The sequence below is a fragment of the Artibeus jamaicensis genome, unplaced genomic scaffold, assembly GCF_021234435.1.
Source record: "Artibeus jamaicensis isolate MK-2021 breed Jamaican fruit bat unplaced genomic scaffold, CSHL_Jam_final contig_456, whole genome shotgun sequence".
Taxonomy (NCBI): Eukaryota; Metazoa; Chordata; class Mammalia; order Chiroptera; family Phyllostomidae; genus Artibeus; species Artibeus jamaicensis.
This window is the reverse complement of record NW_026521839.1, coordinates 4,878,831-4,900,270: the sequence shown is the minus strand read 5'-3', so window position 1 is coordinate 4,900,270 and position 21,440 is coordinate 4,878,831. Positions and strand designations below refer to the sequence as shown.

General features: G+C 43.3%; 3 protein-coding genes across 3 annotated transcripts; all 3 read left to right on the top strand.

Annotated features, from left to right (window-relative positions):
- Window positions 1–3,792: 3,792 nt before the first annotated feature.
- Window positions 3,793–6,316, top strand: LOC119051121 (protocadherin beta-4-like). Its single transcript, XM_037147728.2, has one exon. The coding sequence runs from the start codon at window positions 3,926–3,928 to the stop codon at window positions 6,314–6,316; it is 2,391 nt and encodes a 796-aa protein (XP_037003623.2). The 5' UTR covers window positions 3,793–3,925.
- A 4,865-nt stretch (window positions 6,317–11,181) lies between these two features.
- Window positions 11,182–14,010, top strand: LOC119051074 (protocadherin beta-5-like). The gene has a single exon (XM_037147677.2). The coding sequence runs from the start codon at window positions 11,333–11,335 to the stop codon at window positions 13,721–13,723; it is 2,391 nt and encodes a 796-aa protein (XP_037003572.2). The 5' UTR covers window positions 11,182–11,332; the 3' UTR covers window positions 13,724–14,010.
- Window positions 14,011–18,039: 4,029 nt separating this feature from the next.
- PCDHB6 (protocadherin beta 6) lies at window positions 18,040–20,650 on the top strand. The gene is given in 3 exon segments (XM_037147681.2): window positions 18,040–20,240; window positions 20,242–20,553; window positions 20,555–20,650. Coding segments are annotated over 3 exon segments (2,388 nt in total). The 5' UTR covers window positions 18,040–18,212; the 3' UTR covers window positions 20,603–20,650.
- The last annotated feature ends 790 nt before the right edge of the window (window positions 20,651–21,440 follow it).

The window sequence follows — 21,440 nt, the reverse complement described above, 5'->3', positions numbered from 1 at the left end:
TCTTTTTAATTTAATACTGTTTTCTTTAGCCATGCAGAAGCTTTTTATTTTGATGAGATCCCATTTGTTTATTCTTTCCTTTATATTCCTTGCTCTAGGGGACATATCCGTAAAAATGTTGCTGCGTGGAATATCTGAGATTTTCTTGCCAATGATCTCCTCTAGGACTTTAATGGTGTCATGGCTTATATTTAAGTCTTTTATCCACCTTGAATTTATTTTGGTGTATGGTGTAAGTTGGTGCTCAAGTTTCATTTTTTTGCACGTAGCTGTCCAGTTCTCCCAACACCATTTGCTGAAGAGGCTATCTTTACTCCATTTTATGTTACTGCCCCCCTTTGTCGAATATTAATTGACTGTAGAAGGTTGGGTTGATTTCTGGGCTCTGTGTTCTGTTCCATTGGTCTATGTGCCTGTTTTTATGCCAGTACCAGGCTGTTTTGATTACAGTGGCTTTGTAATACAGTTTGATATCAGGTATTGTGATCCCTCCTACTTTGTTCTTCTTTCTCAAAAGAGCAGCTGCTATTCGGGCTCGTTTATGATTCCATATAAATTTTTGAAGTGTTTGTTCTATGTCTGTGAAATACGCCATTGGTACTTTAATAGGTATTGCATTGAATCTGTATATTGCTTTGGGTAGTATGGACATTTTGATTATGTTAATTCTTCCAATCCATGAACACGGTATATGTTTCCATTTGTTTGTGTCTTCCCTGATTTCTTTCTTCAGTGCTGTGTAGTTTTCTGCATACAGGTCTTTTACCTCTTTGGTTAGGTTTATTCCCAGATATTTTATTTTTCTTTTTGCTATATCGAATGGGATTTTTTCCTTGATTTCTGCTTCTGCTGATTCATTGTTTGTATACAAAAATGCCTTTGATTTCTGGATATTGACTTTGTATCCTACTGTTTTGCCAAATTCATTAATTAGTTTGAGCAGTTTTTGGGTAGAGTCTATAGGATTTTCCATGTACACTATCATGTCATCTGCAAACAGTGACAATTTTGTTTCCTCCTTTCCTATTTGGATGCCTTTTATTTCCTTTTTCTGCCTGATCGCTGTGGCCAAAACTTCTAATACTACATTGAATAGAAGTGGTGAAAGTGGACATCCTTGTCTTGTTCCTGATCTTAGTGGAAAAGCTTTTAGTTTTTGTCCATTGAGTATGATAGTGGCTGTAGGTCTCTCATAAATGGCCTTGAAAGGTTCTTATACTGATGAAAAACTTGATTACAAAGGTGTTTTACCTACCATGTCTATGCACCTAAAGCAAGGCTTAAGTTTGCATCTGAATGATCTAAAAAGCTGTTCACCTCTCCAGAGCCACTTAGGTAGATAAAAGAATGAGTTCTGGAGCCCCACGGTAACAGTCTGAACCCTAGCTCTGCCCTTTCACGTGATGTATGACTCTGAGCCACTTATTTACGAGGGATTTTTAAAAATTTAATCCCTTCACTTTAAAAAATATTTTATTTATTTACTTTTAGAGAGTAAGGGGGAGGGAGGGAGATAGAGAGAGAAACATCCAAATGTGAGAGATACATCCATCAATTGCCTCTCATACACTCCCAACTGGGGACCTGGCCCACAATCCAGGCATGTGTCCTGACTGGGAATTGAACCAGTGACCTTTCAGTTTGCAGGCCAGCACTCGATCCACTGAGCCACACCAGACAGGGCTCCTTAACTTTTTTTAACCCAGCCTCCCCAACTCCCTGCCCCTCTGACAGCTGTCAACCAGTTCTCTATAAATAAGAGTCTGTTTCTATTTTGTTTTGAGCAGGTTATTTAAACTGCCTGTGCCTCAATTTCTTCATTTATAAAATGTAGCCAATAAGATGCCCATGTCATAGGGCTTTGAAGGGGTAAATGAACTCATATATGTAAATGCTCAGCATAAAACCTGGAATATAGTGGCATGTACTTTTTGGAACTCTTTAACTTGAATATAACTAGGACTTGGTTACCATATTATGAACAATTTGCTCTTTGCTTTTCCCAGATTTGTTTTTCATTTATATTTAAAATAATGTTCTTACCCTGGGTGGTATAGCTCAGTGGATTGAGCACGGGCCTGAGAACCAGAGGATTACAGTTCGATTCCCAGTCAGGGTACATGCCTGGGTTGTAGGACAGTTCCCAGCAAGGGACTTATGAGAGGCAACCATACATTGATATTTCTCCCCCTCTCTCCTTCCCTTCCCCTCTAAAGATAAATAAATAAAATCTTTGAAAAAAATAAAATAAAAGAATGTTCTTTACTTTTCAGTATGTTTTAAATTTTACTTAATGTTGATATATATTGTATCCCCTCTAATTTGTCTTAAATATGAAATATGAAATAATTCTAAAGGATAATACTATTGCAGTTACTATATCTCTTTCAGGAAGTAAAATATAGAACTGGAATCAAAGTAAATTTAATTAAATAGTACTTAGCATGTATTATTTACCCTCATGTCTCAGAATTTTACATTCAGTTTCAGACATGTTCATGACTGAATGTTTGATCTGAAATTTTTTTATACAGGTAGAAAAAATCATTAGAATGAATTATTTATTCAACTGATGTTTACTGAATGAATACTATAATTCACTCAGTAAGTTTTGAGAGAAATAAGGCTTTCTTTCAAAAATAATTTTTCCTAATAATTTCTTTTAAAATAAAAAATTATTGGCTTGCTTTAAAAATAATTCATCCCACATGAATTATAATTTATTAAGTGAATTGACTTACTGTATCAGGACAGTCCCAACAGCCATGCACTGTGCTGGGGTCCATTTTATAAACAATGTCTCTCGTCACCACGTATGAATAGACAAGTCCACAGGCACCCTTTGCTCACAGATTAAAATATTTTAAATCTGGGTCTCTTATTTCCCTTAAATCATCAAGTTGAAATAATATCTTGGACACAAAGAATAAATATGGTAAGATACAAACTCATAAAATAAGTTTTTAAAATTTAGCTAGATACTTATTTACCTAAATAAGCTTAAGGCCTTTATCTTAACAAAATTCTATAATTGTTTTTCTTTTTCACAGTTGTTACAGTTTTTATTCACTTGATTTTGCCTTAATATTATTCTGATAATAGCCAAATAAAATAATCAAGTCCTATCACCTTCCGGCTTCCTCATCTGTAAAACCTCCTCTCATTTCCTCTCCAGTTCTAACACTCTGATTCTAATACTACTTGACCTCCTCCTAAATTTAATGTCAGTTCAAACTGCGAAAGGACATGACGAAGCAAGATGCCTCCTCTTTCGGCTGTGTCGCTATTTGTGCACCAGTGCAGGAGGATAGAAATCTCGAAACCACGTGGTACAGAACATCTTAACAAAGGTTTACATCATCATACTTGGAAACAAACAGTATAATTAAGATAAACTAGGGGAGCTCGTCTCCCCTAGGTAGGTTTTGCAAAGGGGAAATGGAGTTCTTTGAAGTTCCTCTGATTAGGCTGTGGGGGAGACTGAGCCAACTCTTGCTTTGTACTCACAATTATTCCGGCTCATGCAGTGTAATGGACTAACCTCATAAATTATGCGATTTAATGGCATAACAACCCTGTAAAAGTTCTATACACTTCAAAAATGAATTACTTTTGGACACTTCCAAAATATGCTTTGACTTGAGAATATTTTCTTAGTCAAGACGCAGGGTGGCGCTGCAGGCTAAGATTGTGACTGAGCCCTAGCAAGCGCGCTTATTCCTTTGTTGAATACGAAATCAAAAGCACAAGGAAGCAGCTTTGCCAGCAGTCCTGGGTTACCAACGACTTTGCGGAGCGTTATACTAAACGGATTTAAGGTTCAAAGCAACTTTGTGAGGATTCCACTAAGCAAGCAATCGAATTTGAGTATCTCGAGTCTTTTCTGGTTGCTGAAGAGATTGGATGCAAGCACCCGGGCTCCAACATGGAGACGCTAGGGAGAATTCAACCAAACAGGCAAGTGACAGCCTTTATTCTGGTGGTGCTCTTGTCTCAGGCTCGTCCAGAGCCTGTTCGTTATTCTGTGCTGGAAGAAGCAGAGCGCGGCTCCTTCGTAGCCCGTCTGAGCGAGGACCTGGGCCTGGGAGCCGGGGAACTGGCCACGCGCTCGGCCCGGGTGGTGTCTGACGATGACCAGCAGCGCTTGCTGCTGGATCGTGAGACGGGAGATTTGCTTTTGAAGGAGAAACTGGACCGGGAAGAGCTATGTGGCCCCGTTGAAACGTGTGTGTTGTATTTCCAAGTGTTGCTGGAAATGCCAGTGCAGTTTTTTGAAGGAGAATTATCAATCCAGGACATAAATGACCACTCCCCAGTATTCCCGACTAGAGAAATGCTCTTGAAAATACCGGAAAACAGCCAGCCAGGGACTATTTTTCCGTTGAAATCAGCTCAGGATTTGGATGTGGGCAGCAATGGTCTTCAAAAATACACTGTCAGCCCTAATTCACATTTTCACGTTCTTACTCGAAATCATAGTGAGGGTAAGAAATACCCAGAGCTGGTGCAGGACAAAGCGCTGGATCGAGAGGAGCAGGCTGAGCTCAGCTTAACCCTCATGGCGCTGGATGGCGGGTCTCCACCTCGGTCTGGCACCGTCGCGGTGACAGTCCTGATCATGGACGTTAATGACAACCCTCCTGAGTTTGTGCACACCCCATATGAGGTGCAGGTCCTGGAAAGCAGCCCCATAGATGCCCCAATCCTCACTGTCCTAGCTAGGGACTTAGACGCTGGAAACTTTGGGAGAGTTTCCTATGGCTTGTTCCAAGCATCAGATGAAATTAAGCAAACTTTCTCACTAAATGAAGTCACAGGAGAAATCCGACTGACAAAGAAATTGGATTTTGAACAAATTAAGTCTTACCATCTGGACATTGAGGCTACAGATGGAGGAGGTCTTTCTGGAAAAGGCGCTGTGGTCATAGAGGTGGTGGATGTGAACGACAATGCCCCTGAACTGACTTTGTCTTCACTCACCAGCTCCATCCCAGAGAATGCTCCGGAGACTGTCGTCTCTATCTTCCGAATTAGAGATAGAGACTCTGGAGACAATGGAAAGATGGTTTGTTCTATCCAGGAAAATCTGCCATTCCTTCTAAAACCGACTTTCAAGAATTTCTACACTTTGGTAACAGAGAGCCCTCTGGACAGAGAGAGCCGAGCGGAGTACAACATAACCATCACCGTCACGGACCTGGGGACACCCAGACTGAAAACTGAACACAACATAACCGTGCTGGTCTCCGACGTCAACGACAACGCCCCCGCCTTCACCCAAACCTCCTACACCCTCTTCATCCGCGAGAACAACAGCCCCGCCCTGCACATGGGCAGCGTCAGCGCCACAGACACAGACGCGGGCGCCAACGCCCAGGTCACCTACTCGCTGCTGCAGCCCCAGGACCCCAGCCTGCCCCTCCACTCGCTGGTGTCCATCAACGCCGACAACGGGCAGCTGTTCGCCCTGAGGGCGCTGGACTTCGAGGCCCTGCAGGCGTTCGAGTTCCTGGTGGGCGCCACAGACCGCGGGGCCCCGGCGCTGAGCAGCCAGGCGCTGGTGCGCGTGCAGGTGCTGGACGCCAACGACAACGCGCCCTTCGTGCTCTACCCGCTGCAGAACGGCTCTGCGCCCTGCACCGAGCTGGTGCCCAGGGCGGCCGAGCCCGGCTACCTGGTGAGCAAGGTGGTGGCGGTGGACGGCGACTCGGGCCAGAACGCCTGGCTGTCCTACCAGCTGCTCAAGGCCACGGAGCCCGGGCTGTTCGGCGTGTGGGCGCACAACGGCGAGGTGCGCACGGCGCGGCTGCTGAGCGAGCGCGACGCGGCCAAGCACAGGCTGCTGCTGCTGGTGAAGGACAACGGCGAGCCGCCGCTGTCGGCCAGCGTCACGCTGCACGTGCTGCTGGTGGACGGCTTCTCGCAGGCCTACCTGCCGCTGCCCGAAGCGGCGGCGGGCGCCGTGGCCCAGAGCGACCCGCTCACGGTCTACCTGGTCATCGCGCTGGCGTCGGTGTCGTCGCTCTTCCTGTTCTCGGTGCTGGCGTTCATCGCGGTGCGGCTGTGCAGGAGGGGCAGGGCGGGCTTGGTGGGCGGCTGCTCGGTGCCCGAGGGCCACTTTCCGGGCCACCTGGTGGACGTCAGCGGTACAGGGACCCTGTCCCAGAGCTACCAGTATGAGGTGTGTCTGAAGGGAGACCCTGGGACTGGTGAGTTTAAATTCCTCAAGCCGATATTCCCTAATCTCTTGGTTCAGGACACTGAGGGAGAAATTAAGGCAAACGCCAACTGCAGGAATAGCTTTGTGTTCGGTTAAGTATTGTGTGGATTAAGTGAGCTGGGCTTTATTTTTGGTAAACTTAACTGCCATTGCAATGCATTTCTTTTAAGAAATCATATTGTTCTCTAAATGTGCATATCTCTATTCCAAACCAATGCATATCCCTGGTCATGCTAGATTTCTTCCTTTTGTTAATATTCATTGGACTTAACATTTCTAGCTACACTAAACACTGAGTATGTATTTTCTACATATTAGACTTTCTTTGTGATTAATCTTTCCATAACTATAAATTACTCAAGTAGTGTAAGAAGAAACTTTGTTTAAATATACTTAATTAGTCAATGTCTTTTAAATGCAACTTTCTAAAGCTTTTATGTAATCTTGCATTTCTATATATTTGTGGTTCTTGTCTTTACCAGATATTTCTATGTTTACAAGGCCGGAGTGTTTGAAAATTTTTATATCTACTTAGGCCTTGCTTGTCGACCGTTCTACGAGGCTATGCCCCCGGAATAACCACAAGCATGTAACTGAGTGCACTCGCTTTTCCCAAATTGTACATGAACATGCACTTCCTTAAATCATTAATACACTAAAATTGTAACCTCCCATTGTGAGCAGCACACCAGAAATTTTTTTAAGTGGTAGCACATTTAAAAAATTTTTTAAATTATTTATCTTTAGAGGGGAAGGGAAGGGGAGAGGGAGAGAAATATCAATGTATGGTTGCCTCTCATGCGTCCCCTACCGGGAACTGGCCTGCAACCTGGGCATGTGCCCTGACTGGGAATTGAACCGTGATCCTTTGATGTGATCCTTTGATTCATAGGCCTGCACTCAATCCACTGAGCTACACCAGCCAGGGCAGAGATTTTCTTATTTATTTGACTGGTACTTGCCTTGCACATTCCACATGGTCCATTAGCACTCACTAATGTTACAATTTAAAAAAATATTCTTTTTGTAAATAATAAAGAGGAAATCTTATATAATTTGGCATCACTTTCTCTAAATAAAGCTAAATTATTGCTTGGTAAAAATTCTTTTAAAAGAATCTCAGTACCTTAAATAAAATTTAAATCATCATAAGATTTATGATGTGGAAGGCATCATATACTTCTGCGTCCTCCCTTTTGCCCTATGAGTAGAAGTTCAAGTGTAGTTTAATGTGTGTTTTTCTTGGTTTCCCTGCAGCTTCTCTCCACCTTTTAAGAGAATCAAATAATTTTTTTCTGAGTTTCAGTTATTCTGTGTAAGTCTGATTATCAAGTGATATCAGGTTTTCACTTTAATTTACTTTGCAGACATGGACAGTTTTTAATCAACAAAATAATGATTTATTTTTAATGCCAACATCTTCAGGGTTTGTTTTTCAATGTAGTTTTCAGCTATTTTGTGTAAATTACTGTATCAGTTATGCTGAACTTTCATTTGTAAGAAATAAGCATTATTTCGTCCTCAGGAAAATAAAAATAGAAATTAAATAAGATAAGAAATTAACCCTGGCTGGTGTAGCTCAGTGGATTGAGCGCGGGCCTGGGAACCAAGCAACCACGGTTCGAGTCCCAGTCAGGGCACATGCCTGGGTTGCAAGCCAGTTCCCAGCGGGGGACACACAAAAGGCAACCATACATTGATGTTTCTCTCCCTCTCTCCTTCCCTTCCCCTCTAAAGATAAATAAATAAAATCTTAAAAAAAAAAGAAATTAACTTACCTGAATTGTTATTGGTTTATGTTGTGTTCAATAATCCGAGTAATCATGTGATTTCCTACTAAATTTATATAAATATGACTATAGAACCACTTAGTTGAACTTTTGGCACAATATGAGCAATTAAAGTGCTTGCTTTATAATCTAAATATTTATTTTGACATCTCAAGTGTCATCCTACCAGAATTTAATTACTTGCACTTTTTCATAGATTATTTTTTCCCTAGGTACTGTAACATAATAAAAAGGAAAGGGACTTACTGTTTAAGTCATTCTTGAAACAGCTTTTTAGGGCTCATCCAATGTAAAAATTGAAATAAGAAAGTGATAAAAATGAGAACAAAATTAAACACAAAGAAATATATAAGACATGGGTCTGGAAGTCAACTTTCCTAAATTCTCCATTTATCACTAGCTATTTAAATGAAACAACTTTTATGTATGATAACAAGAAATCTGATTGATATTTTCACCAATATATTTCACTTTATGAAAATCCAAGTTCACTTTTTCTGTCTATGCCAGAAAAGTTCAGTTTGTATAACCAACGAACTGAAACCAGCCCAACAAACAGTCAGAGCCCAGCTTTATGAATTAATGTCATAAATGTATGGATTACTCTGTGTATTGCTTTATGAATTGCTGTGTGTATTGACAAAGCATGGACCACCCTTTACCACCTAGGGAGTGCCACCAGACTGGTGTAGAATAGATCAACATTTTCAAATTCAATGATTGGAATTTAGTAGCAAATATTATTTAAAAATAACTTCCACAAAATACATACATTGTGAAAAACAAAACAATTCTATTGTTGCAAAACAATATAGGATGGAAGTCAAATATCTTAAATCGAGGGATGTAGAGTGTCCAGTGGCTGGGAAACTCAGTGTCAGGAATCATGTCAATTCTCCCCAACCAACCTACTGATGTAACAAAATCCTAAACAAAATTTCAGCAGATTTCTTTGTGAAAATTTACAAGATACACCTAGAGTTTATGTGGAAATATAAAAGGACAATAATAACCAAAGTAATTTTAGAGAAAAAGAATAAAACTAGAGGACTTACCTATCAGATAATAAACCTATTAAAATGCTATAGTATTTAAGACAATATTATATTGCAGGATAAACAGAGAGAAACATGTTTAAAAGAGTCTTAAATAGACCTATGGATACCTAATTTATTACAAAGTGACATTTCAGGAACAATGGGGAATAGGCCCTCTTTTTAATAGATGGTGCAAAGTCATTTGGATGTTTCTATGAAAAAATAATTTTGACACTAACTTCATTCATATAAAAAATTAGCTTCAAAATGATTATAGCTCTAATGTGAAAATTAAAGTAATTAATTCTTCAAAACACCATAGAATAATATTTTTATGACCTGGGAATATGCAAAGATTTAAAGACAAATCAAACAGTCCTAACCATAACCATTGCAAAATATTTACAAATTAGACTTAATTAGTGTGTGGTTGCCCCTCACATGAGCCCTACTGGAGACCTTGCCCACAACTCAGGCATGTGCCCTGACTGGGAATCAAACCAGCAACACTTTGGTTCACAGGCCATTGCTCAATTCACTGAGCCACACCAGTCAGGGCTACAAATTAGACTAAATTAAAGTTCAAGAAGTTTTGTTCATTGAGATACCATAAGAGAATTAAAATTCAAGCCATAAAGTAGGAGAAGATATTTGCAATACATATTTCTGAAAAAGTACTTATACCCAGAATAGATTAAGAACTTCTAAAAATGGACCAGGAAAAGGCCAATACCCTAAATAGAGAAATAGACAAAAAAATTTCAAGCTCTTCACAAGAATGTATCCCAATGGCTAATAAGCATGTGGAAATGTACTCAATTTAACTAATCATCAGACATACTAAAGTAGCAATATGGTATCACTACACACTGGCCATAATAACTAATATTAAAAGACGATATTAAATGTTGACAATGATATGGAGCAACTGGAATTCTCATTCTTTGCTTGTTTTGGTAAAACTGTTTTTGAAAACTGTTTTTTTCAATATCTGTTAAAGCTAAATATATGTGTACATCTTAATGCACAGTATTCTAGCTCCAAATAGTATATTAAATGTAAACACACGCATAGACACCAAATGGCATGTACATGAATGTTCATAGCAGCACTACTCAAGGTATCCACAAACTGAAAAACCCCAATTCCATAAACTGAAGGACAAATAAACAAATCATGGTATAGCCATACAATATAATGGTATAAAGCAATGAGAATAAAATAAATCAGAACAATATGCAACACATAAATATACAAGCAAAATGTTGTGTGAAAGGACACAAAGACAAAAAAAGTAATACTCTATAACCCTGTTGTATAAATATTCCAAAAAGACACCAAAATTCTATGACAGTAGAAGTTAGGAGAGTTGCCCACTTTTAGGGGAAGAGGGTAATGACCAGATAATTATGGAAGTTTTGTATGTTTTGGTAACATTTTAGTTTTAATTCAGGTTCTGCTTATAGGAGTGTACTCACTTTGTGAAAAATCTTTGAATTGTTCATTTATGATTTGTACCCTTTTCTGATGTATGTTATTTTTAAAGATAGTAGTAGTTCAGTTGGTAGAGCATCCTCTGGGTATGCTAAGGTTTTGGGTTCATCTCTGGTCAGGACACATAGAAGAAGCAACCAGTGAATGCATAAATGGGTGGAGCAGCAAACTGGTGTCTCTCTCTCTCCCCTTTTCTCTGTCTCTAAAATCAATAAATTAAAACAGCTGTTGTAAAATTTTAACTTTGTAAACATCCATGATCACTTACTTATTGGACAAGTTAAACAGAAAACCCTAGAGAAAAAGTTTCTTCATGTATGTACTCAAAAGGTACTTTCATGAGGAATGCTAATGTACTTTTAGTTTATTCCAAAAACCATCTTTCACTTAAAGTTAACTCAGCAAATGTTCATTCGGTGCTTCTAATAGCTAAGAACTGGAGATAAGATCAGGAGCATTTCTGTGACTTAAAAAGATATTGATACACCAGGGTTGTAATTTGGAATGAAATGGCAAATACTTCTTGCAATAGTAAATAAGGACGCCTGGTGGCGCTGCAGGCTAGGAATTTGAATGAAGAGCTCAGTGTGTACCCGGGACGCCATTACGCTGGGAATCAGAACTCTGGGTGCTTCCTAAAAGAAGGAAGTATTTTAGGGAAGGTCTAGGGGCAGAGATCTTCAGAGAAGGCTTCGTTCTAGTGCGAGTCAGTCAGAAAGATCTAATTCGAGGTTATTTAACGAAGTCATCTGGGTTGATTGTACAGCGAGTTGAAGAACTGGGTGCGAACAATGGAGACTGCGCTGGCAAAAGCACCGCAGAAAAGGCAAGTTGTCTTTCTTGTTATATTGTTGTTTTTGTGGGAGGCTGGCTCTGAAGCAATTAGGTATTCCATGCCAGAAGAAACAGAAAGTGGCTCCTTTGTGGCCAACCTGGCAAAAGACCTGGGGCTTAGGGTGGGAGAACTGGCCACTCGGGGCGCGCGAATCCATTACAAAGGCAACAGGCAGCTCTTGCAGCTCCACACCGAGACCGGGGATTTGCTTCTACATGAAAAGTTAGACCGGGAGGCGCTGTGCGGGGCCACAGATCCCTGTATACTGCAATTCCAACTATTACTGGAAAAGCCAGTGCAGTTTTTTCAAGCCGATCTGCAGCTCACGGATATAAATGACCATTCCCCAGAATTCCCAGCTGGGGAAACGCTCCTGAAGATCCCAGAGAGCGTCCAGCCAGGGACTGCGTTTCCTTTGAAAATAGCTCAGGACTTTGACATAGGTAGCAACTCTGTTCAGAACTACACAATCAGCCCCAATTCCCATTTTCGTGTAGTCGCTCACAGTCTCGGAGACGGCAGAAAATACCCAGAGCTGGTGCTAGACCGAGCGCTGGATCGGGAGGAGCAGCCCGAGCTCAGTTTAACCCTCACGGCGCTGGATGGTGGGGCTCCGCCCAGGTCTGGGACCACTACCGTCCGCGTCGAAGTCGTGGACATCAATGATAACGCCCCTGAGTTTTTACAGTCTCTCTATCAGGCACAGGTCCCGGAGAACAGCCCCCTAAACTCCTCAGTTGTCACCGTTTCCGCCCGAGATTTAGATGCAGGATTGAATGGGAATGTCGCTTACACTCTAGTCCAAGGCGATGATGTTAATCAACCATTTGTAATAGACGAAATTACAGGAGAAATTCGTCTGAAAAAGGCATTGGATTTCGAGACAACTCAGTATTATAACGTGCAAATTGCAGCCACAGATGGTGGGGGCCTTTCAGGAAAATGCTCTGTAGCTATACAGGTGTTGGATGTGAATGACAACGCCCCTGAACTGACCATGTCGAACCTGGCCAGCTCCACCCCAGAAAACTCCCCAGAGACTGTAGTTGCTGTTTTCAGTGTTTCTGATCCAGACTCTGGGGACAATGGCAGGATGGTTTGCTCCATCCAGAACGATCTCCCTTTTGTCTTAAAACCCACGTTTAAGAATTTTTACACCCTAGTCACAGAGAGACCACTGGACAGGGAGAACAGGGCAGAGTACAATGTCACCATCACCGTTACCGACCTGGGGACCCCCAGACTGAAAACCCAGCACAACATAACCGTGCTGGTCTCCGACGTCAACGACAACGCCCCGGCCTTCACCCAAACCTCCTACACCCTCTTCATCCGCGAGAACAACAGCCCCGCCCTGCACATGGGCAGCGTCAGCGCCACAGACACAGACGCGGGCGCCAACGCCCAGGTCACCTACTCGCTGCTGCAGCCCCAGGACCCCAGCCTGCCCCTCCACTCGCTGGTGTCCATCAACGCCGACAACGGCCACCTGTTCGCCCTGAGGGCGCTGGACTTCGAGGCCCTGCAGGCGTTCGAGTTCCTGGTGGGCGCCACGGACCGCGGGGCCCCGGCGCTGAGCAGCCAGGCGCTGGTGCGCGTGCAGGTGCTGGACGCCAACGACAACGCGCCCTTCGTGCTCTACCCGCTGCAGAACGGCTCTGCGCCCTGCACCGAGCTGGTGCCCAGGGCGGCCGAGCCCGGCTACCTGGTGAGCAAGGTGGTGGCGGTGGACGGCGACTCGGGCCAGAACGCCTGGCTGTCCTACCAGCTGCTCAAGGCCACGGAGCCCGGGCTGTTCGGCGTGTGGGCGCACAACGGCGAGGTGCGCACGGCGCGGCTGCTGAGCGAGCGCGACGCGGCCAAGCACAGGCTGCTGCTGCTGGTGAAGGACAACGGCGAGCCGCCGCTGTCGGCCAGCGTCACGCTGCACGTGCTGCTGGTGGACGGCTTCTCGCAGGCCTACCTGCCGCTGCCCGAAGCGGCGGCGGGCGCCGCGGCCCAGAGCGACCCGCTCACGGTCTACCTGGTCATCGCGCTGGCGTCGGTGTCGTCGCTCTTCCTGTTCTCGGTGCTGGCGTTCATCGCGGTGCGGCTGTGCAGGAGGGGCAGGGCGGGCTTGGTGGGCGGCTGCTCGGTGCCCGAGGGCCACTTTCCGGGCCACCTGGTGGACGTCAGCGGCACTGGGACCCTGTCCCAGAGCTACCAGTATGAGGTGTGTCTGAAGGGAGGCTCTGGGAGTAATGAGTTCAAATTCTTGAAACCAATTATCCCCCGCTTCCCACCCCAAGACACGAACGAAGAAATAGAGGGAAACGCCATCTTCCGGAATAACCTCGGATTCAGTTAGGAATCTCATTATGATGCCGTGACTTTGTAACACCTCCAATTTCCCCAGGGATAGTTTGAGAGCATAACGGAGAGAAGTGCCATCTTCAGGTGTAGCCTGGATTTCCCTTTTGTGATGTATTTCTCCCTTGCCTTTATCTTGTCCGATTTTGGAAAACTCAGTGATGGCATTATTTGCCTAATGCCGCTTCAGACTCCTGCACGGGGTTTGTTCTCCTGTAATGTTTGCCGCTTGGTTGCCCTATGTTTAGATCAACTGTCTTATTAATAAACTCAAATGTTAATGACTTTTCTCTGTGTTCAGTCCTTTTTTTAATCACACGCTAAGTATATGATGCTAAACAGCAAAAATTAAAAAGCATTTTTACATGTTTTTAAATCGTTCTTTTCAAATGAAAATATGCATTTGATAACAAATGCAACGTGTGTGAAATCACGAGGACACAGCAATCTTCCATCTACTCCTCTCTGCTCCTCTCATCCCCACCTCCAAGCATTTTTAAGCATATGTTTTAATGAAATGATAACATACACACAGAAAAGGGAACACATCCTTAATTTCAGCACAATGTATTAATATTTTCAGAAAGTAAACACTTAGTATCAACATCTTGATGAAGAAATGAAACATAACCAGCATCCCACGTGCCACATAAATTAGCCTTAAAATCCCTGCCAGCACAAGTATGAAAAGTGTCCTGACTTCTAATGCTACAGTTTAGTTTTGCTTGTTTTGAATTTATTTAAATAGAATAGTAGAGTATATACTGTTTTGTGTCTGGCTTCTTTCAGTCAACATTATGTTTAGGACATTTTATGATATTGCTTTCAATTTTACTTATTCATTCTTATTTCTGTATAGTGTCACAGTGTATGAATATTTCAGAATTTATCACTCATCCTATGTAGATGGGTATTTGGGTTGGTGTAAGGTTTGGCTGTTTGAATAATACTGGGCTGAGCATTTTTATACCTATCTTTTGGCAAACATGTTTACACATTCTGTTGGGTATATACCTAGGGGTAAAATTGCCACTCACTTAGTAAGTAGATGTTTGCTTTAAGTAGTTATTTTAAATAGTTTTCCAATGTATTTGTACCAATTTACATAGTTATCAGCAGTGTTTGGATGTACCAAGTCCTCCACATTCTTGTCAACTCTTGGTATTGTCTGGTTTTCACTTCACCTCATTGGCAACACTTTTAAACTTTTATTTTCATAACATTTCAACATTTTCATAAACTTTAAACAATTAATGTCCTGCTATTATTGTTTAGTACCTAGACACAAACCTTTCATCCCTCCTTCACATATAATTATCTCACTATTTTCTGCTACTTCTCTACACAAACTGAAACCATTTTTTAATCTTTTTTTTGAAGATTTTATTTATTTATCTTTAGAGGGGAAGGGAAGGAGAGAGGGAGAGAAACATCAGTGTATGGCTGCCTTTCCTGTGTCCCCTGCTGGGAACTGGCCTGCAGGGAACCCGCCTGCAACCCCGGTATGTGCCCTGACTGCAATTGTCAAACTGCAATTGTCTAGTTCGCAGGTTTTATTTGGCAATTTTTTTGGTTCATAGGCCAGTACGCAATCTACTGAGTCACACCAGCCAGGGCTAAATGCATACATTCTAAAAGAGAAAAAGTCTCAGTCATGTCAGCTCCCACCTCAAGAATGTAGAAAAGGAAGAGGAAAATAAACCCACAACAAACCGGAAGAAGGAAATAATAAAAAGTATAGAGGAAATCAATGGCATTCAAAAATAATAATGAAAATTAAGAAAATAAAATACGCTGATTCTTTTGGGGGAAAATCAACAATATTGACAAACATCCAGCAAGACTGACAATTCTTCCTTCCCAACCACTTCAGATTTCAGATGTGTTCAGCATCACATCCTCAATGTTCTCAAAATTTTCTGCAGTGTATCTCCCATTGAGAGGTTTCTTTAAGTGATATATCTCTGCCCTGGCTGGTGTGGCTCAGTGGATTGAGCACTAGCCTGTGAAGCAAAGGGTCGCTGGTTTGATTCCCAGTCAGGGCACATGCCTGGGTTGCCAGCCAGGTCCCCAGTAGGGGGCGCATGGGAGGCAACCACACATTGATGTTTCTCTACCTTTCTTTCTCCTTCCCTTCCCCTTTCTCTAAAAGTACACAAATATAATATTTTAAAAAAATTTTAAGTCAGTTCACTTCTACTCTTGCACATCAAATCAGGGCAAAAAGGAATAAAATCAAGAAGCATTCTCCTGAGGGAATCCAATGCATCTACTTTCCATAAAAAGACAGTTTCTTCACATACCCAGCTGATACCTTTCAGAGGTACATTAAATAGTATCTTCTTTCTTTCTGCCACAACAACCAACATTTTCAAAGGCATTTGAGTGATCTAAATTGAATTTTACACATACTATATTACTCATAAAAATTTCTCTAAAATGAAAAATTAATTCAGTAAGCTGTGTTGAGGAAACCTGGTGTTGCTGCAGGCAGAATGAGCAAAGGACTCTGGATGCCAGCAATGCCCTTAAGCTGGAGTTGCAATGTCCGCTGAAAGAAGGGAGCATTTACGATTGAGCTGGAAATAGCTTTGTTTCAGACAAAATTAAACCTAAGATGTTTATCGTTGTTGGCTTGCTTCATCAGTTTGTTACTGATATCCTTGAGAAAGTCTCTTCTCAGTGACATTTATCAAGTGAACCATGGAAGCTGGTCACAGCGATCTCATTTTTATCCTTCTAGGTAGATAGAGGTGTGCTTCAACTACACGATTAGTTTTATTTAGCTTTATTTATTTTATCTGGAGTTGAAATATTTTTTAAAAATCCTCATTTTTAATCCCCAATCATTTGGGCTCTTACCTGAAGTGGATTTTGCTTGAACTCAATTGATTTCACCTCTTAACAATCTGAAATTCATTCTATTTGGTGTTTTGTGTTCTTATATATACACTAACCTATTTAATGTATTTTTAGGATATTTAGAGATACAGTTTCCTACGTATTTGAGCAGAACTGGTGAATTAGAAATGGATAGAGCCATGTTAAATTATTATTGAATTCCATGGTATCCACTCAAATGTACTTCACCTTTCCCACTGCCTTATTTGGTCTGTAGTCATAGGGCCTCAAATCACCCTTGTTGTGAGAGGGTGGTAGAAGTGAGTCTTGAATGTTTCTTTTCTGCATTGTGTTACATTCTTACAACAGGGTAATCTATTTGATCTTGATTAATTAACCTAGGAGGGGAATTTGATGTTAAAAGTTACAGTAAATTGAACAAGTCTAATAAAATTATGACCAGATTCTACCCAAATAAAAATAAAATGGAACCCTAAAATGCTTACTTATGACAGAAACTTGAGTGTTTCTAGCTCCTCTTATTTTCTTATTTTTTAAAGATTTTATTTATTTATCTTTAGAGGGGAAGGGAAGGAGAAAGAGGGAGAGAAATATCAATGTACGGTGCCTCTCATGTGTTCCTCAGAACTGGCCTGCAACCCAGACATGGGTTCTGACTGGGAATCAAACCGCAATCTTCTGGTTTGCAGGCCCACACTCAATCCACTGAGTTACACCAGCCAGGGCACTCTAGCTCCTCTTTTAAATCATTTAATTTGACAAGATGCTTCTGCGATAAGTATCCCTTGGCCTCAGTTTTCCTCCTAGTAGTCTAATTGTTCCCTTGATTGTGCAGGCATAACCACAAACAAAATTGAGTCTATTTTTCATGCCATTTTGTAAGTCACGTAACTTAGAGACATGATTGTTTATTTTACCATCAGCATTGCTAACCCACTCTTACTTTTGTATAGTTTGTTGGAACAGTTAAATAGTGTACTTCTTGGCTTCACAAATTATATTGCTCATCAGAGATAAATTGCACTACTAAAGAATAAAAGTTGGTTATAGGAAGTTTACATTTCCTGGGAGAGTAATTCTTAATTAAACGTTGGTGTGCATCGAAACTCACTTAAGGAGAAAAACTGAAGTGCAGATTTCCATTAGCACCACCAAAGAATTTGATTCAAGATCACGAGAGGAGCCCAGAATTGACTTTGGGGAAAAAACCCTCAAACTTCCAGGAAATCCTTTATGCAGGCGGTTCCCACACTGCGGTGTGAGAAACACTGACTGGACAGAAAAGCCTTTACAGTGCTCATGTTTTGGAAATGGTGTTGATCTGCAAACATCTCATGAAGTTATTGATTTGAACGCGTGGTGGCACTGCAGGCTAAGAGAGTAAATCCAAGCTCTGCGGATTCGGTGGACGCCATTCACAGGGAAACCCAAGGTGGGGAAAATACATTTAAGCTAAAGCCAAAACAAACCTGTTTGTGAAGGCAGTCACAGTCAGACGAGTTTTGTTTTGTTTTGTTTTAAGAATTAGAAAGTCCTTAGCAAAGATATTTCGGAGGGTCGACGGTGGACCTGGTGATTGGGAATTAAAAAGGGTTTTTCCTCTGGGATCAGACATAACAGTACAGATGGCGCAAACAAACGCACATCGCTACAAAAGGCAAGTGACAGTTTTCATTCTGTTGATGGTTTTGTGGGAGGTGGGTTCAGAATCGATTCAGTATTCTGTTTTGGAGGAGACAGAAACTGGCACGTTTGTGGCTAATTTGACTGAGGACCTGGGACTCAGGACTGGGGAGCTGGCCGCTCGGGGCGCCCGGGTTGTTTTCAGCGGGAACAGACAGCGTTTGCAGCTTGACCCACAGACACAGGATTTGCTGCTGAATGAAAAGCTGGACCGGGAGGAGCTGTGCGGCTCCACCGAGCCGTGTCTGCTGCCCTTCCAGGTGTTGCTGGAAAATCCCTTGCAGTTTTTCCAGGCGGTCTTGCGAGTCAGAGACATTAATGACCACGCCCCGAAGTTCCCCGCTAGTGAAATGCTACTACAAATATCAGAAATTACTCCGCCAGGAAAGATCTTTCCTTTGAAAATGGCGCAGGATTTAGACGTGGGTAGCAACGGCCTTCAGAGCTATGTAATCACCTCCAATTCTCACTTCCACGTGGTCACCCGCAATCGCAGCGACGGCAGAAAGTTCCCAGAGCTGGTCCTGGACGAAGCGCTGGACCGCGAGGGGCAGGCGGAGTTCCGGCTGACCCTCACCGCGCTGGACGGTGGGTCTCCGTCCCGGTCGGGGACCACGGAGGTGCAGATCCGGGTCCTGGACGTCAACGACAACTCCCCCGAGTTTGCAAAGGAGCTGTATGAGGCGCAAGTCCCTGAAAACAACTCCCTTGGCTCGCTGGTTATCACCGTCTCAGCGACAGATTCAGATGCAGGATCCTTCGGAGAAGTATCTTATGCTCTGTTTCAAGCCGATGATGTTGATCAACCCTTTGAAATAAACGCAATCACAGGGGAAATTCGACTGAGAAAGATGTTGGATTTTGAGAAATTTACATCTTATCATGTGGATGTTGATGCCACAGATGGTGGGGGACGATCAGGAAAATGCTCTATAATCATCAAGGTTCTGGACGTGAATGATAACGCCCCTGAACTGACCATGTCGTCCCTCATCAGCCCCATCCCTGAAAACCAGCCAGAGACAATAGTGGCAGTTTTCAGTGTATCAGATGCAGATTCTGGACAAAACCAGCAAGTTATTTGTTCTATAGATGACAACATCCCCTTTCTTTTAAGACCATCAGTAGAGAATTTCTACACTTTGGTAACAGAAGGAGCTCTGGACAGAGAGCGCCAGACCGAGTACAACATCACCATCACCGTCACCGACATGGGGACGCCCAGACTGAAAACCCAGCACAACATAACCGTGCTGGTCTCCGACGTCAACGACAACGCCCCGGCCTTCACCCAAACCTCCTACACCCTCTTCATCCGCGAGAACAACAGCCCCGCCCTGCACATGGGCAGCGTCAGCGCCACAGACACAGACGCGGGCGCCAACGCCCAGGTCACCTACTCGCTGCTGCAGCCCCAGGACCCCAGCCTGCCCCTCCACTCGCTGGTGTCCATCAACGCCGACAACGGCCACCTGTTCGCCCTGAGGGCGCTGGACTTCGAGGCCCTGCAGGCGTTCGAGTTCCTGGTGGGCGCCACAGACCGCGGGGCCCCGGCGCTGAGCAGCCAGGCGCTGGTGCGCGTGCAGGTGCTGGACGCCAACGACAACGCGCCCTTCGTGCTCTACCCGCTGCAGAACGGCTCTGCGCCCTGCACCGAGCTGGTGCCCAGGGCGGCCGAGCCCGGCTACCTGGTGAGCAAGGTGGTGGCGGTGGACGGCGACTCGGGCCAGAACGCCTGGCTGTCCTACCAGCTGCTCAAGGCCACGGAGCCCGGGCTGTTCGGCGTGTGGGCGCACAACGGCGAGGTGCGCACGGCGCGGCTGCTGAGCGAGCGCGACGCGGCCAAGCACAGGCTGCTGCTGCTGGTGAAGGACAACGGCGAGCCGCCGCTGTCGGCCAGCGTCACGCTGCACGTGCTGCTGGTGGACGGCTTCTCGCAGGCCTACCTGCCGCTGCCCGAAGCGGCGGCGGGCGCCCGCGGCCCAGAGCGACCCGCTCACGGTCTACCTGGTCATCGCGCTGGCGTCGGTGTCGTCGCTCTTCCTGTTCTCGGTGCTGGCGTTCATCGCGGTGCGGCTGTGCAGGAGGGGCAGGGCGGGCTTGGTGGGCGGCTGCTCGGTGCCCGAGGGCCACTTTCCGGGCCACCTGGTGGACGTCAGCGGCACAGGGACCCTGTCCCAGAGCTACCAGTACGAGGTGTGTCTGAAGGGAGGCTCTGGGACCAGCGAGTTCAAGTTTCTGAAGCCGATTCTTCCCAGCTTCCCTCCTCAAGGAACTTGGGAGGGAATTGAAGGAAATCCCCACCTTTCGGAATAGCTTCCTATTCAGTTAAGTATTGTATTATTCTACTAAACCCTACTTAATAAATATGGAAATCTCCTTTGAACTTTACATTACATGTTATTGGTGATCTCTTTCTTGATTAATTTACTACCGTCCCTTAGGGTGATATTATAAGAAATTCAAATGTTGTATATGCACAATATTTTCTCTATATTATATTTAGTAGCTTTTAAATTATTCATTCAATTATATTTGACAATCTGAATGAGGTTTTTTTATTGGTTTGGGTGTTTGTACCCAAGTGAACTGCTATGTTTTTCTTGAACGATGACTGGTTGGTTTGAAGCGTATGGGGAACACTTACGGTTTGGTGTTCTCATGCTTTCACCCTCTCCTTGGAATAGTATTCTTCCTTAGGGGTTACTGCTCCATCTGACACTCTCACCTCACCTCACATGGCTTTAGATGATGCAGTGGCAGTTTCCAATAGCCTCATCTCTATTGCCTCAGAAGATGTAAGATTTAATTAGAGTAATTTAAAAATTTTGAAGTTCACTCATCTATCTCTTTTTACAAACATTATATTCCAAAATTCTTAAGTACAACTGCTTTTCTAACTACTGGTGACTACTGCGATTACTACTGCCTTGTAAGAAAAAGCTTTAACTGTGAGGGGTTCATATTATTTAATCTGCCAATGCAGGGGGTATACTGCTCATTTGGGGGTAACTCCTACAATGGGATAAAATACAGATGAATGTTAACGATGCCTAAACGCTAAGATAGCCATTCATATTTATGTGTATTTCAGTAACTATAATAGTCAACAGATGTTTTCTGTTAATATAGACTTTAAAAACTGTAAACACATTAAATTACAGCTTGTG